Raw genomic sequence first — 17,682 nt, 5'->3', positions numbered from 1 at the left:
TGCACAACATACAAGTCTGCCGACGCAAGTCTGTAACTTAAATTCAATTGTTTTAAGTTTCTGAAAATTCCTTAAATTCAGTTAATATGAAATTAGCAAACAACTACATAAAGTAGTTTTTTATTATTTATCCCTAACCAAAGATAAAACCAATATTATAAATCTACTTTTAGTTTAGAAAGATATAATTGGTTTGAACAATAGAAGTATTACTTTATTTAAGTGATATTTTGAATTTTTTTATAATCTTAAAAGTCTATCAATTCCTCAGTTTTTAGAAGTTAGAAAAGTTGTCATATTATCTCTATCAGTATACGTATCAAATCTGTTATACAGTTGGCAAAAAAACTGAACAGGTATATGAAGCTTTTAAAAATAAAATACAAAATGATAAACCAGCAAAATAGTTTGGTGTATAATGGTATTGAAATTAAATATGCAATAATTAAAAGGTACGAATCATTTTATAATTTAACTTTTAAAACATTTACGCAATTTTGTATATTTTTAATGAAAGTAAAGTTAAATTTTAAAAAAAACTGTCATAAGCAAATACTGCAAATGGATGAAATAATGACCGAGTTGGATTCTGAAAATTTTAAAACGTTTCTTGTTTTACTAATAAAAATCATCATGAAAATAAAAAAAACAAACGCAGTTTCATGCTTCAGAATAACATTTATTAATTTACAAACACGAAATGGGCAATGTTTAAAAAAAGTACAACATAAGAAATTCTCCATAAGCTCAGCAGTCACAAAAGTTGAAAAATGATTTAAAATACATCTATACAAGACATTTCATAATGTTTTGTTGTTCCTTTCTGAAGGGAAAAAATACAAAAAAGGGATTTCATTTTTTTCCCCTCGCACACATCAGCCATTTAGGAATGATATATAGAAAAAGGTGTATAAATATGACAGTTTTTTCCCCCACAAGATAGGGACATGTTAAAAGACACTGGATACATAGCACCTACTTAAAACTGATGTTTTTCTAGAAATTGTCTGGAGGATACCAGAAGATTTATATGAGAAGGAAGTATCAAAGCAGCCTACTTTAAAATTAGAGAATAAAAAAAAGCGACAAACAGCTTGGAGCTCAAACATGGTTTTTTCTTTTCTTTCTATTGTGAATTTAGTTTGTTAAAATTCGGGAAGAAGTTTTGCTTTCAAAATAAAGGCAAGCTTAGATGTTGGTAATGGCGTGTCTAACCCATTAGTAAAAAATTTTTGAGAACTTAAATTTTCATGAACAAGTATGGTTTACAGCAGTGTTTCCCAAACTCATGACTTTTGTGTACCTTATCTAAATTTTTCGAAACGCTGTGTACCACTAATGAAAAAATGAATGTATTTTTTACTCTAGAAATTTCCACAAAAAATAAAAATCACAACTGGCTGTTGACACCGCTAACTACTAACTGTTAACTCTGCAAAAAATAGCCAATAGAAAATTATATAATCGTAAATTTTCATTGTTTTTAAATAAAAGTTTTTGGAATTTTTCGTTTGTTGCAAGATATTTCGCATATGAACGCGTACCCCCGTTAAACTGCTCTCGTACGGGGGTACGCGTACCACACTTTGGGAGACACTGGCTTACAGAAATACGTAAAAGTACAAAATATGAGAATTTTAAATAAATAAATGAATACTCAAATAGAATCTATAATTCATATTTTAAAACTGATCAAACATCGATAATTTACTGATATATAAACCTGTTCATACAAATTTATGCTTTTATTTTGAATTAATAATACTTTATAAATAGTATTTTAACAAAGTTAGTGACGAAACTAGATTAAAACGATGTTTTCATCGTTTACACTAATGAAATATGTTATTTTATTTCGGTCAACAAATAATCAAATTCACACTTTTACGTTTTGGTTCGATCTTCGGGCAGGGCAAGGTAGACTCAGCCTTTCATCCCTTCAGTGGGTCGATAAATAAGTACCAAGCATGCTTGGGAACTAAACACTGGTGGTTTCGCGTTCGGCTGACCACTTAACCGGAACATCTGCTCCTGCACCCCAGAGCCCAAAAGGTCAAGAAAACTGAGATGGGCACAGTAGGCCTTGACCCTGTATGCGCGGGCTGTCGTACCGCTGAGTTTTAGTTTTATACTTTTATGTGCTCAAATACTTAAGTACTTAGATGTAAGTATGATTTTAGTTTTAAGCTAACATTAAGGCATACCCGAATTTCAGCCTTTTTTTAATGTTTTATAGTGGGAATGTTTTTTTTCTTCTTGTATATGAATTTCTTAGAAATAATTACTCTAAATTAGCTCAAAGAAATATCATTCTAGAATATCTAAACGTGATATTAGGCCCCGTGGCTACAATATGGGGTGTATAATGGAACTAACTGCAAGTAAAAATATATTTTTACAGCAGCTATGTAGAAAATATTATCTAAAGCAACCAACTAACTTATAACAGTAACACGATAATCCAAAATAAATTATAGTTACTTTCGATCTTAATGTGCTTTCGTTTTGCTATTTACGTTATTAGGCACCTTCTACGAAGTTCTTTTTCCCCGTGCAAATTCCATTAATTTTTTTCTGGACCTTCAACTTTTTAAGGAAATATCCGTAAATTGATTTGATACGGAAATATTCGTAGATTTATTGCTACTACTGGTTAGATCACGTGACTCCTATAATTTTCTAGAATACATTCTTTGCTACATTTTTACAGTTGAAAACAATTAACTAATTAATGTTTCCCTCAGAAAAGAGGATTATGTGCGTTTTGGGACATTATTTTTGAAGAAACAATAAGAGATTTTGTTTTTTAAATATTCAAGGATTTCTGATTTTTTTAAAAGTTAAAATGAAATTTTACGTTATGCTATATTTATATTACTAGGTACTTTCCACGAATTCCTTTTCTCCCATTCAAATTCCATTATTTTTTTTTCCTGGTCCTTCAACTTTTTGAGGAAATATCTATAAATTGTTATTGCTACTACTGGTTCGATCACGTAAACCCTAAAATTTTGTAAAATAACTCTTTCGTTGCCACGTTTTTAAAACTAAAAAAAAATAATGAATTAATATTACCTCCAGCAAGGATTATGTCCATTCTGGAGTATATTCTTGTAACATTTTCGTTCTTTAAATGTTTAAATATTTTTTTTCATAATTTAAAATGAAACCTTACAAATTTCATACTAGTTTTTTTTACCGCTATGTTTATCAATAAATTTATCATACAACTCCTTTTATGCAAAATGTTTACGGATAAAGAATGAAAATTCTAAACATAACATAGAAATTGTTCGTGTAAAATTAAATAATTTATAGAAATAGCTGAAAACCAAGGATATAGTTTCAGAACATTTGATCATTCCAAATTTTTAAGCATGATTTTCTATTTAAAAACCATTGTATTAAAAATACATCATGATGATAAATTATTTTGCAACTTACACAATGACTAGACTCATTCGTAGGAGCTATAGATGTTAGAAATAATGCTTTAACAACCTTCTGGTTACATAATTTCATTTTAAAAAAAACTTCAGTCCTTCTCATGCTAGAGGAACTTTCGAGCTATGCATGAGTCAAAAGTTAAACCGAGAATATTAGTCATATTAATTTTATTAGAAGCTGTGGCTAAAATTGATATGAAACCAATTACCAACATAGATGAAAGTTAAAAGTGACTTGCCCCGAAAAAAAGCCTAATGTTTAATAAGGTGTAATCAATATTTTTTATGTTTCTATATTATTTACCTGATCTATTTTCAGGTTTCATACACTTATTTAATATATTTATTGATAAATTCAGCATTCAGTTTTAATACTAAAATCTTCATTTTTCGGTTTTTGTTAATTAATCCTTCACTGATGTCTCAAAATAACTACACAATTATTTATGGATATATAGCGAAAATTAAGATGACAGAATATTTTCAATTACTCACTCTTGAAGTAGCTTAGATGTGTAATTTATATATTTCTCTTTTATAATATTTAAATTTGGTAATTGAAATTTAAATTTCAATCTTATGCTAACAAATTAAATTTTTTGAAAAAATTATGGCGTATTCATCAGATGATTGTTAAAGCAAAATTGTTATGATAGTTATTTAAAACATAAAATTCTCGATAGTAGGTATTTTTTAGGGTCATAGCATCTGCAAAGTTGAATGCAAAGTTATGAATAAATCCATGGTAAAAACAAATTTGTTTGGAGAAATAGTCCTCAATAAGTCTAACTTAGAGCAAATGATAAACATTTCCGTTTCTTTTTAATAGATACGGGCAGATTCTTGAAACTTCGCCTTAAAGGAATTTTTAAATATTATGAATAATTCATATTATTTTGACGTATATAATTGATTTTTGTAAAAAGCTAAGCCTACTATGCTGCCTTCATTTCAATTTTTCTAGAAATTTAATTAATACAGCTTAGTTCACCTTCACTTTGAACGTCTCATTCCCAAAAAAGTTTTAACTTAAGTTTTTTAGTAAGAATTGCAGCCAAGTATTCAACGGTGCAAAACATTTTTGGAACATCTTGTTATTGTTTTTTCAATCTCATAATCTGCTTAGCGATAGAAAAGCATTAAAAATTAAATAGATGTAAGAGGCAAAATATATGTTATTATTCTCGACTTTAAAATAGACATATAGGCTTAGGTTTGGTCAAAGCGTAATCAGATCTTACTAAACTACCTATATACACCTCCTGATAAACTGTACATGCATTTAAATATAAACATTCAAAATACAATAGTACGAATTATTACAAATGATAAAAAAACTGATTGCAATTTTTTTTGACCCTGACGTTTCTTTCTTGCATTACAAAACACTTTACACAAACTTTATGATCGTAACAAGAAAAAAATGAATTTGTACAAAAGTTTAAAAACAACACATAAAATAATTAAGTAAACTATAATTTTAAAAATAACTGCTCAAAAAAGTTATTGGAACGTTTATTGACTATCACTGATATCATTTTTTAATCAGACACTTTCAGGTTTAGGGACCTTTTCACCCGCATTCCATCCACAGTTGCTGTTGACCGTTACTCGCAGCTGCCTACTGCTGTGCTGAAGCAGGGTGCCATCTTTCTTAACGCTACCACTAGTGGTGGCAGTGCTCGATGTCGTGGTGCCCTTTGTAATCTGGCGTGACAGGAGCCTGCTCCTGACATTTGAGCACCTCAACAACCTCATGACGCAACTGCGAAACTTGGAAGAGATTGCGTTGTAGAGAATTGGATTGATGGCTGAATTCATGTAAAGCAGCAATCTGCAAAAGTAAAGGAGGCTGTAAAAGGTCTCCATGCCTAAATGGGTGACTTCTTCTTGGGGTGTGATGATCATCCAGACAGTAAATATCCTGTAATAGCATGTTATGAATTAAATATGAGACATGTTTAACATATGTAAATGGTCAGAACATAAATAGATCCTATTAGGATTTATCAGTTTTTGTTCCAAATCACAATATTTTTAGCCTTAAGCATTAACATTTTGACCTGTTGCAAATAACAAATTTTAATATGAGTTATCTCTTATAAATATTATTTTTTCAAACTATTTGAAACTTAGTAAAGCTGATGTAGTACACAAATTATTTTAATATTTTTCTTTTTAATTTTACATTCATTTTTATAATGCTCGAAAATTCTAAGCTGTAAGGCATATAAATCTCTGCATTTTCTTGAACTTCAAGATTTTTAATGATATATTCGAAACTTCGAGCTAAATCAACTGAAAAAAAGAGTATACAAATCTAAGCATACAAATCTAAGGTATACAAATATCGAAAAAAATCTTATTTTGGAATTTTTAGTTCTCAAGAACTAATGAACAGATGTCGATAATTATAATTTCTGGTTTTGATATATCACACTCAGAACTCAGTTGGAAAAAGAAGAAAAAAATATTTTCGAACTAAACTTCTATCAAAATACAAATAAATCGTATGAAGTTTTCCTCTTAAATTTTAAATACCATTTAAAAAAAAAAGTACATAATGAAGCGCTTTAAAATGCAATTACTACTTTCGCTTACCAAAGTGCATAAGCATTAGCTAAACTATTAAATTTTCGAAAGAAATTACTCTCATTTCCATCTACTGCTTGCAAAGTGCTTTAAAACGTTTTACACCAAAAATTTCATCTGTGCTAGTTTATACAAAAATTTCCTCAATACACTATTTTCGCATTAACTTGTTTGTAGGTAAAGAAAAACAACTGGGGAAAAGGCGTCTTTAGACGTCTCAAACGTTCAGTCAGATAAAACGTTGCTGGGTTCAGACCAATAAGAGCTTCCAAAACTAACGAAAACAGTTGTGAATATTATCACATAGATTAATATGATGGAAGCTTAATTATAATTCTAAATTCGATGATTATTAATGTCTAGTGAAAGTATATTAATGTATTTGACAAATATCATCAAATACTCACCTGAATGGAAGTAGACAGATAAAGAAACTTAGCACCACAGCAATAAGCATAAAGACGACTTGCTTTCTTGCTCTCATTTGATTTTCTTCACTTGAAGAAGCCAGCACCCTCCTACCTAACATCAAGTGCTTAGCTATGTGGCAGTAAACTACTAATAGCACCAAGAATGGTATCACGAACAAGAAACCGATAATACTCATGTAATACAACTGTTGCCACAGCTCTTTCACCATTTGTAGACAAACTGGCACCATGGTGTCATCGTGCATGGCTTCTGCCATGTGATAGTCTATGGTCATAAGTACTGGACTAGTGAGAAGCGCGGCCACGAGCCATATGATGCAGATTATGGCCAGAGCCCTCATTTGCGTGCAAGTGTAACCGGCTTTCAGGGGCTCACAGATGGCATAGTATCGCTCGAAGCTGATGGCCAGAATAGTTAAGATAGAAGCGTGAGCAGCTGTGAGTTGGACATAAGGAACTGCTTTACCTAAAATAAGAAAGAGAAAACGTTAAAAATAAGATTTAATATAAAGTATCTTAATGTTACAACGTTATCATTATACACCGAAGAGCCATTACATTATGACCACCTTGCTAATAGCATGTTGGACCACCTTTAGCCCTCAAAACTGCTAGCACCCACCGTGGCATGATTCCACAAGGTGCTGATAGGTAGTCTGAGGTATCTGGTACCAAGCGCTCACCAACTGGTCCTGCAATTCCCTCACATTGCGAGGTGGTAGCGTGGCAGAACGAATTTGATTTTCCAAGTAGGTTCACAAATGCTCTATTGGATTAAAGTCAAGTGAATTTGGGGGTCAAGACATGACTTGAAAGTCACTGGAATGTTCCTCGACGATTCGACCCTTATGACATGGTGCATTATCCTGTTGGTAAACACCATTCCCCGCAGGAAAAACTGTTGCCCTGAATGGGGGAACCTGGTCTGCAACTATGTTCAAGTAGCTTACAGACGTCAGGGATTATTCTATGAGGATTATGGGTCCTAATGTGCCCCATGAAAACATTGATCCTGGGCGAGAAATCATGAAAACCTGGGCGAGCCCATTGTTATAGATGGAGGGTGGTCATAATGTAATGGCTCTTCGGTGTAATTCACTGTCTTTTAACAGAATGCCTGCCGCTGCCGCATTTAATATTTTTCATTGAGAATATACAAACTTTACCAATAAAAGAATGCAAATTTTTTTCTAAGGAAAAATTAAAACATTTAATGTAAATTTCTGCCCCAAATATCTTAGTAAAGTGTAAACTGTTTTTGTGAAATGTCTTCAAATTCGATGTAAACATACGTAAACTTTGTCTATGAGTAGATGTATTATTTCGAACCACATAATTGATTTATATTTGAATAAAAAATGCACTAAAATAAATTGATAACTAAGATATTTAAGCCATTTACGCAAATCGAATCTTCCTTATTAGTTGACAATAACATTGACACCAAAAAATAGGATCTTTGATATAAAGCTCCTTGATATAATAAACTTAGGATGAATTTTCTTCAATAGATAGAATTCATTTTCACATTAAAAATCAGATAACATATAAAACGTTAATATTTCTCTTTTATTTTATCATCATAAAAATTTATATTCTACTATATATTGTGGAATACCATTTTATCATTATTTCCTCAAATTTTTCAATTATTGAGGATTTTTATGAATTTTTAACAGAACTTTAGATAAATCGATAAAAACTATAGAATCTTTTAAAACTAATTATGATTTCACAAGACTTAAAACATCAGCATAGATCATCCCTGGATGAAACTTAATTCCCAAGATGGGTAATTAGCATAAAAATAAAATGATTTTCTTCGATGATGCATTATGCACCGATTTAAATTTTAGTAATTTTCTCTAAACAGATAGAAATGTTTAAGACAAACCTTTCGTAGCTTCAATATTTTGAAGATTTTTCTCAATATCTGAAATGTGTTTTCAATGTTAAAAGGTTTTCTTAATATTCTTGCATTCCATTTTTTCATCAAATCAAAAAGGAAATTATAAATTATACGCTAGATTAATTTACATTTATGAATATTACATGAAAATATACTTGAAATGGATGATTTTAAATTATATTTACATTTGATTTATAATTTTTGAATATGAATATTTTCTTTTCATTTGATTTATAATTTTTGAATATGAATAATTTTGACAGAAAAAAGTTTTACTACTCGAATTTTTTTCTTAATCGTAGCTTAAATTCATTAAAACCTAGATACTTTTAAATATTTCTTTTTTATTTCCATGATCCAATTCTTTCCAAACTGTTTATTGAATCAATAGAAAATAATAAAAGTAATTAGCAACTGCTTTCTTATTAATGCATTAAAACAACTTATAAAAGTCTTTCATAATAGAGCTGAGAAAACATTCGTGTAAAGCAATAGTTCATAAAAAGTTGTTTTTCTTCATACCTTTGTACACAAAAATAGTGAATCAAAATTATCCATTTAATTTTAATTGATCTTGCTATTTAATGCTGAAAAAGTAAAGTCTATAATTAAAATATATAATTTTAGCAGGCATTTTTTCTTTAATCATACCCTCCTTATTTATTCAGTCAATTTGTATTTATATTTCAGGTTAATTTTTTAGTTTCATGTGAAACTTTAATGTTTATAAAAAAAGTTCCTAATAAACGCTTAATGGTTTGGAGTTATTAAAAGAATAGTTAAGAACTAACGAGATTTTGAATTCTTAACTAAAATGCTCATTAAAATTCTATTATTCTTTAAGGACGGTGATATAAGTTTCAAGAAAGGAATATAAAACACTTTTAATCACATGTGACAGTATTCTCCATTATAAAAATTAAAACTTTTAAATAATCACTGAAATTTTTATTAATCAAATAAAGCATACATTATATCACAAGAATTTAGTCATGAGATATGCAGAATTTATCTGCTTAAAATAAATATGCAGGCGTAAAGAAAATTACTGATTTTAAGTTATCTCTTAACACAAAAGAAAAGTTATTAAACCAGGGTTATAAAAACTTTTAATCGAGTACTGCTGCATTTTAATCAATCTGGGAATATTGACATAGTGTAAATGTATGAAAATTAATTTTAATAAAATAAAATAAACTTATTACTAAAACATTCTGAATTTAATTACAGTCTTATCCAGCAGATTTAAAATAAGCTATGTGGGAATATATTTCAGCAATAAATATTGCTGATTTCTATTTCAATGATTATAAAACTCTTGAGCTTTAATTATTAAAGTATTTCAGATAAATACGATATGCTGAATGTAACAGCTACGTTCTTACTAACATTCTGCATATGTTCAGCACACCCAGATATAATAAAGAAAACAATACAGTATGCAAAGAGTACTTGATCTTAAGATCAAATTTCGACGTTTTAAGATGCATTATTAATAATTAGAGTGACTAACCTTAAACATACTAAAGTGTTTGTGGTGACGATATTTGTCTTCACTAATTTACACAATCAACAAATTATTAGAAAACAACTGCATAAATTATTTATCAGCAAATTTGATATTAGAAGTTGCACATTTCTACACAAAATAATTTTTTCTTTTAATAAACGTATTATTTTTGCTTTGGTGGTTTAGATTCTTGATCCTTTAAATACTGGCAAAATACGGTCCCAATAATTCAAACAAGACAGCGGTCAAAATTTGAAGCCCCTTTAGTTCCACTTTTTCACGCCGAATAATATGAAGTATTTCATATTTTAAATTACCATTTCTAAAGACTGGTTCCGATGATTTTAGTTGATTAAAAAACTTACTTATCTTAAATATATAATATATTTAAATGAACCTTACCATTGAAAAGGTATCTAAGTAACAATCAAAAATAATATTTAATATTTTTTTTGTATTTAGGATAAACAAGTTTTTACTATCTTTCTTTTACAAAACGAAGTTTAAATATTGATGCTTAATTTTAAGTAACTAAAATTAATACTGCTGGTAAGCATTTCTTATCTAAGTGTTGAGGATTCTTGTCTTAAGCCTCACGCAAATGCGTGCCTATATATCCATAAATAATATTTTTTGTTTTGTTTTCGCTCTCGGCAAGATTTCTTCCGACCTTTAAAGACTCTCTCTTTATAGCACTCTTAAAATGACGTGATTGCAAAATCTTATTTATGGATATACTTCTAGATGATGGTTAATTTATAAATTACACTTTCTGTTAGTAGTTTATGCTTAAAATTAATTAATGAGAAAGTATGCTTAAATTATGAGATGATAAAAAATATGAGCAATATTGAATAGCTATGACAATTAATGCCGTAGTTTGATGTCATATTTTTATGCCTTAATGTAGAGATAAACAAAGTTCCAATAATATTATTTAATTTGAAAATTCATTAAATATGAAATAAAAATGTGTCAGTTTTAAACCCAAGTGGTTTTACAAACGAATTTTTCTCATTTATGTTTTCTTGCTCAATTCCTTCTTTTCATTTCCACTGTAAAATCTTTTTGTTTTAAGATGTTTTTTGAAAGCTGATTTAACAGAAAAATAAAAGTCTCATTTCGAGTGCTTTAAACTTCAAGCAATTTTTAATTTTAAACTATTATTCTCTTTCTGTAAACTAGTGATTGTCTATAAAGCAGACAAATGTCCTAAATATTTAATAAATTATTAATTCTTTTTTTTAAATAAATCTCCCATTTGGCGAAATTTTCTACCTAGATGAAAACCATTAAATAAATCTCTAATTTTGCATGTCTTCATGAATCTTAATAAGACAGAGGTTGGATAAATTTTTCACCTTATAAAAAGATTAGATCACTATCAATTTTTATTTCCAATGCATTGTGTCTTTTTCAGATACAGGCATTTTGTGCAATTTTCGTACTCAGCATAGACAACTCTTACTAGAGAGTGACAAAATTTAACTTAAATGACCTGAACAGACATAAAATATCATGAAGGACATATTAATCACTAAAAATCATTATTCAATGAAGCGAAAAAGTCTTCAATAAGCATAAGCCTTAAGTCAAAAATTTAAAATATTATTATAAATACTCATAAAATTATGTTATTTGTATAAAACGATCAAAATATTATTTTACTTCCTAGAAAAAAAAGTTTCTTGAAGAAAAAAAGAAAAAGAACTAATTTTAAAATGAAATTTATCCTTAAATTGAGTTACCCCTTTTAAACTCTTAAAACTATTTACACGTAACTATTCTTTCAAAATAAGGGAAAAAGAAATCGATTTTTGTGGTATTTCTTTCAAAAGTAAATGATTTATGATATCCTAGAAAGGAGTGTATCTCCTGATTTTTCTCTCATAGGATATTCAAAGCCTATGTACGAAAACAGAAATGACGTTCAGTATCTCATAACTTATTTATCAAAAAGCTGTTGACTAGTTGTCAGTATTAAAGAAAACTAAAATATGGATACATTTTTTGGAAAAATAATTTTTTACGCGATACATCAAACTACAGAAATAAAACGTAAGAGCAGAATATTTTGAAATACGCCACTCAATGACAGGAAGAAAAAATATTATTGCTTTTATATTTTAATATTATAGAAGTATTTTTGCCTCTTGAAATGTTTTAAGGAAGTTTGAAAAATTAAATTTAAGTTTAGTAAAATAAATCTGCTGAATTATTAATTACAACTTAAAATTTTATTTCAATAAAAAGTGTTAAGGAGCTATTTAAAACAACTATTTTTATTCCTTTTTCTCAGTTATTATGATTATTATTATTATGCATTGCATGTTACTCTATAGACATCAATTAGATAATCTGCTGACTAAAACCCATTTTGACCTAGCGTGACATATACATCACGGAAGTTGAGAGAATTCTATGAGAATTCTTCTGATTTAAGAAGGTATCTTTTCACATCAAGCAAATTTTTTTATTCTATTAAAAAATCAAGTAGTAGCTTGCTAAACAAAATATTCATTTAGTTATAAAAAATAAGTAGCTAATAGAAGAAAATATTCATTCATTTTGTTAAAAAACATGCTCCCTTTCAGGATGAGCTTTTTTGCGTCTCGGTTTGTAAAAAAAAGTGAAGCTTTAATGGGTTAACTAGAATAATCCGTTAAAATGTGGAATCAAGTGTTTCTTGCACTTAATGTGCGGAAAAACGGTTTCCATTTCATTAAAGTTTAAAATTTCTTTCTTTCATTCTATCAACTAATTTGTTGAATCTTTGCTTGTATTTAGTGATTTTATTTACATATTCAAAAATAAATAAATGACAGTACGTTATTTTTTTAGTATTAATAATATTTCAAGCCATTTGATTCCTTGTATTATAGTTTTTAAAGTGATTGATGATTGATTCCATCAACTAAAGTGTTGATTAGTTGATTGCTGCAACTTGTTCCTTTTTTTAGATAGCAAATAATAAGTAAATTAAATTATTTTGATAGAAGTGTACAGTGTGCAAAAAGAAAACGGACCACCATGCATAGCTTTTGATCTAATGATAGGATCTTCGCGTTCTAGGACTCAAACTTAATTGTTTGAGGGAGTGGCTTCAAATATGCCAATTAATTAATGCAGACGATATTTTAAGTTACGAAATTAGACACAAAAACTTACTTTCTCTGAAAAAACGTATGCATTGTTTGACGGAATTCTGATTTCCAAAATATAGGGGGGTAGCTGCAATCTGAGAATTATGGTCCCCATAGTTAGGCCCGGAGAGCGATCCAAAGTTTGGACCCCGTAATGTAAATTTTACTTTTTGCGTATTTCGCAATATCTCGAGAAATTGTTTAGCAAATTAAAAATATTATTCACTCAATTATAAAATTTGTTTATCCAAAGATAATTCCCCGCAAGGAATAAATTTTAATAAATATTTATTTATTTTTTAATTATTTTATGTAATAATAGTCGAAAAAAGTTTGAGGTTTAGGTATACAATTTTTTACATTATTTTAAATTATATAATTTTACATCGCAAAATACTAAACATTTGAGCTAACGAAATCGATTGAATAGTTTCTGAAAGAGCGAATTTTAAAAAAGTCGCATATTTAAAAATGTATTTCTCAGGAACAATTCGATGATTTTGCTCAAATTATATATTTTTTCATACAAAATTACATACTTTAAAATGATTTTTTTTTTGGCACACTATACATAAGCGTTGTGTTTTTTCTAGAAAATATTTTATTTTCAGTAAAATGAGTGCATAGTAACTATTCTGAAGATAATCCAAATTAGTAGATAAGCTAATCCGTAGATTAACTTGCGTAATGATTAGCTAATCTGCAATCTAGGGTAATCCGTTAAAGTGTGAAATTAAGTATTTTCAGCAATTCAACTTTAATGGTTTACTGAGTAATATTAATGGTTTCCGTCTCGTTAAACTTTAAAAGTTTGCTTCTCTCTATCTGTCAACTAATTTGTCGATTTGCTTGATTGTATTCAGTGATTTCATCCTTTAGATATTTCATTCTTTAGATATTCAAAAATAAATAAATGATATTATGTTAGTTTTCTTAATAATAACAATATTTTAAGCCATTTGATTAATTGTATTATAGATTTTAAAGTGAGTTATGAGTAATTCTATCAACTAATGTGTTGATTGTTTGATTGTAGTAACTTGTTTTTTTTATTATTATTACGCTGTTTTTTCAGCAAAAATCTAATTTTTACTCTAAAGAGTACATAGAAACTATTCTACAGATTATCTAAGTTCAAATAGATAAGTCACATAGATCAGTAAGATCACATTGATAACTTGAGAAATAAAACTATTTTTTGGCTCTTTAACAGATCACCCTAAATATAATCTGCACACTAGCTAGTTAATCTGTGGAATAATTGATTTCTACGCTTCAGCAGTAACATACGTATTAAAAAACTCTGTTTCAATAAAAAGTGTATTGGACCTGTTTAGTTCTTTTATTCCTTCGGTCTATTGGACCTTAACAAAATAACTCCTTATTTTGCATCAGTTATTAAAAAAACATAAAAAATTTACTTAGATTACATCTAAGAACTTACAAACCAGAGTGAAACTTGTGAAAAAAATATGCCATAACTCTTTCCAGGAGATTGTTTATTTAAATTATTTTACGATGAAATATAATAAATCAACATTTTATTTTTTATAAAACCTTTTTTCTTATTTCAATTGAAACTAGTGTTTCATGCATACTGAGCTGCATAATATCATATCAAGATAGATTTCTTCAACATTATAATTTCCTACTAGATTTAATAAAAACATGTATATATATATATATATATATATATATATATATATATATATATATATATATATATATATATATATATATATATATATATATATATATATATATATATATATATATATATATATATATATATATATATATATATATATATATATATATATATATATATATATATATATATATATATATATAATGTTTTTCTTGTTATAAAAATGGAAAAATGGAAAAGAAATGAAATCGCAAGCAATTCGCGATCGCAACGCTCGAGAACGCCCTCTAGCGGGAGCCTGTAAATATCGGACATGAATTCATCACGTTTTTATTCAGTTCCATCAGATTCACTGGCAAAGTCGGTCGCCATTTTTCTTGCACGAAATAAGAAGCAAAATTTCCCTAAGGAAAAAGTTGAAAAACTTGAAAAAATTCTCCAGAACATTGTTAAATCTTTCAAAAACAGAAAACGCCAAACATTTGAAGAAAATTCCTCAATAATTTTCAATTTCTATTATCAACAAACTTGCAACGGATAACTTCCAATTTCGCTATCGCATACTGTTACAGATGTGTGTTTTAAGGTAAAATGCATTTCTTCTGTCTTCAATTCATTACAAATTAAACTGAAGTCAACATTGCTTTCGTCATCCCAATAAATAAATATGAATTCAGAACGTCAAGAACAGCGATTGTCATAGAATATTCTTCTTTGTTATAGAGCGTTATATATTTCTGTATCTATATAATTCGGAAAAGAACAATAAAGAATAATCCAAATTACTTGAAATAGTGTCATTTGTGCTGATGATTAATAAATTTTTTATCGTTTTCTTGGTAAGTATTTTTTTGTTTTGAAAGAATAGATAATTTCAACTAGAATTCAGCTGTTCTGTTTTTAAGCTGCATATTCAAATTCATATCGAGATCTTACAATTATAAAATTTTGATGTGTGGTATGTTATCTAAAAGTAATAAAGGGATAATCTATGTACATATTATTTGAAAATAAAACTTTCAAACGAAGAACATTTCATTTGGAATTCTGCAGATATATAAGGAAGGTAAGTGTCATGACTTTTATAATAAAAAATTAGCTTGTAAAATTTTTCTTCTTCTTATTTGATGATAGTTCTCTACAGAATGCTTTTTTACGTCTGATTAAGAACTATAAGAATAAAAAGAGAAACAATATGGAAGTTTTTTATTTCAATATTAAGAAATTTTTAAAATCGTTTTTTTTATTCTAAGAATTCTTTATTTCACGTTTTTTAGTTTATAATTTTTTGATAAAAATTGCTGTTAAAATAATTGTTTTGAAAAATTAAATGGTATAAAATTATGTGCTAATGTATATTTCTTGCATATTCTAATATTTGAAGTAATATGATTCAAAAAAGTATGGAATAAAAATTCGGTACTTACGTAATAACGCCACCGCAACTACAGATTTGACGGTTTTTAAGTGCCACTAATCTACACCGAAATTTTTACATCAAATCATAAAATAAAACACTTTATTTAAAATCAAAGTAGTTTATCGGATTTCGGTGGACAATGGGCAAAATATTTCGCTCCTGAAAAAATAAAATTGCATCTTGTTCTATTTTTGGCAAATCCCAAAGACACATTTTCGTAGCACTAAAAAATGGTAACAAAAATCGAAGAACAAATCATTTTGGAATTCTTCTGATTTATAAAGCAGGTAAGTGTTAATTTTTATAAAATAAAAAATTTTACTTTTAAGTAATTTTTTTCTTATTTGATGATAGTTTTCTATAGAATGGTTTTCTGCTTCCGATTATGAATCAAAAAAGAAAAAACATGAAAGTTGTTTATTTTAATGTAAGGAATTTTTAGAATTGGGTATAATATGAAAAAAACACAACTACTTCCACTTCGAAAATTTTACTAGGAATAACATTTACCTTTAAATTTAATTAATAAGCAGAGTTTTAAATATGTTTATTAAATTCATAAACCTAGATAAAACAACAAAATAAATTATTTCAAAAGAAACTAGACTAATACAATTCTAACCTGGTGAGTAGCGACTTATAACAACACACTTTGTTTAATGTTTATTTGTTGCTAGAAATCAGGTTCGCAGAAAAGTCTGTTTGCTAGTTAAATTTAGTAGGAATAACACGACCTGTGACGTAGGCTATAGTATACCCAATTGGGTTTTTCTTTTTTGCTTTCTATCGTAAGCATTCTTTATTTTACCTTTTTTAGTTTCTAAATAATGATTTTTATTGAAACTTGAAATTTTTTAATAAAAATTGTTGTCAGAAAACCTTTTTTACTAAATTAAATTTCATAAAATTATGAGGCTTATGTATACTTTTTGTTCATTTTAATTTTTGAACTAATATGATTCTTAAAACTATGGAATGTAAAGTTTAAATAGGCCTTTCATGTTATATCATTAAATTTAGTAAAACTATTTTTCGGGCATTAGGTTTTAACTCTTATAAGAATATACATATTTTTTTTCTGTTTATTTGCAAATATTTCTCCGATGTGTTTTGGATGTTCCTTCTCTAAAAAAAAGAGATACCATTTTGTTTTCGTTTTGCATAAGAAAGGATATTAAACATTTTTCTTTTTTAAATTTAATTAGCCACGATAAAAAGGGAACGTTGCAATGCTACACGCTGCATTAAAGGCGTCTCTAGAGTAAATGAATGACTGTTCATATAGAAATTGCAGGTATTAGTCTCATACAACAACGCCCCCTATAGTTCGTTGCGATCGCGAATACTGAATTGAAATTCCTAATAATAAAGAATTGTAAAGAAAATTTTCCAATTACAGTATTCTTATCTTTGCATATGAATTTGCAAAGAAAAAAATAATAAAATTGGTGAAATCAAGAAAACAATTTTATCGTGGTATTTAATTAATTTACTTATAGAAAACGATTATAGACAAAATTATATTTATTACACAGCAAACGATAATTCCTTTAAAACGATTTCTTTTGCTTTAAAAGAAATCA

General features: G+C 27.9%; 1 protein-coding gene across 1 annotated transcript in view; it reads right to left on the bottom strand.

Moving 5' to 3' along the window:
• Positions 1 to 658: 658 nt before the first annotated feature.
• LOC107442009 (QRFP-like peptide receptor) overlaps positions 659 to 17,682 on the bottom strand; it is a 201,301-nt gene continuing 184,277 nt past the window's right edge. The window contains exons 2-3 of the mRNA XM_016055445.4: positions 6,446 to 6,935; positions 659 to 5,370 (exon numbers count right to left, since the gene is read on the bottom strand). Of these exons, the coding sequence (XP_015910931.1) occupies positions 4,992 to 5,370; positions 6,446 to 6,935 (869 nt within the window). The 3' untranslated portion in view covers positions 659 to 4,991. The remainder of the gene's footprint in view (positions 5,371 to 6,445; positions 6,936 to 17,682) is intronic.

Source organism: Parasteatoda tepidariorum, chromosome 3 (genome assembly GCF_982258835.1).
Source record: "Parasteatoda tepidariorum strain Cologne lab strain chromosome 3, Ptep-v5.0, whole genome shotgun sequence".
Taxonomy (NCBI): Eukaryota; Metazoa; Arthropoda; class Arachnida; order Araneae; family Theridiidae; genus Parasteatoda; species Parasteatoda tepidariorum.
The sequence above is the reverse complement of the archived record's forward strand: the minus strand, read 5'-3'. Positions and strand labels throughout refer to the sequence as shown.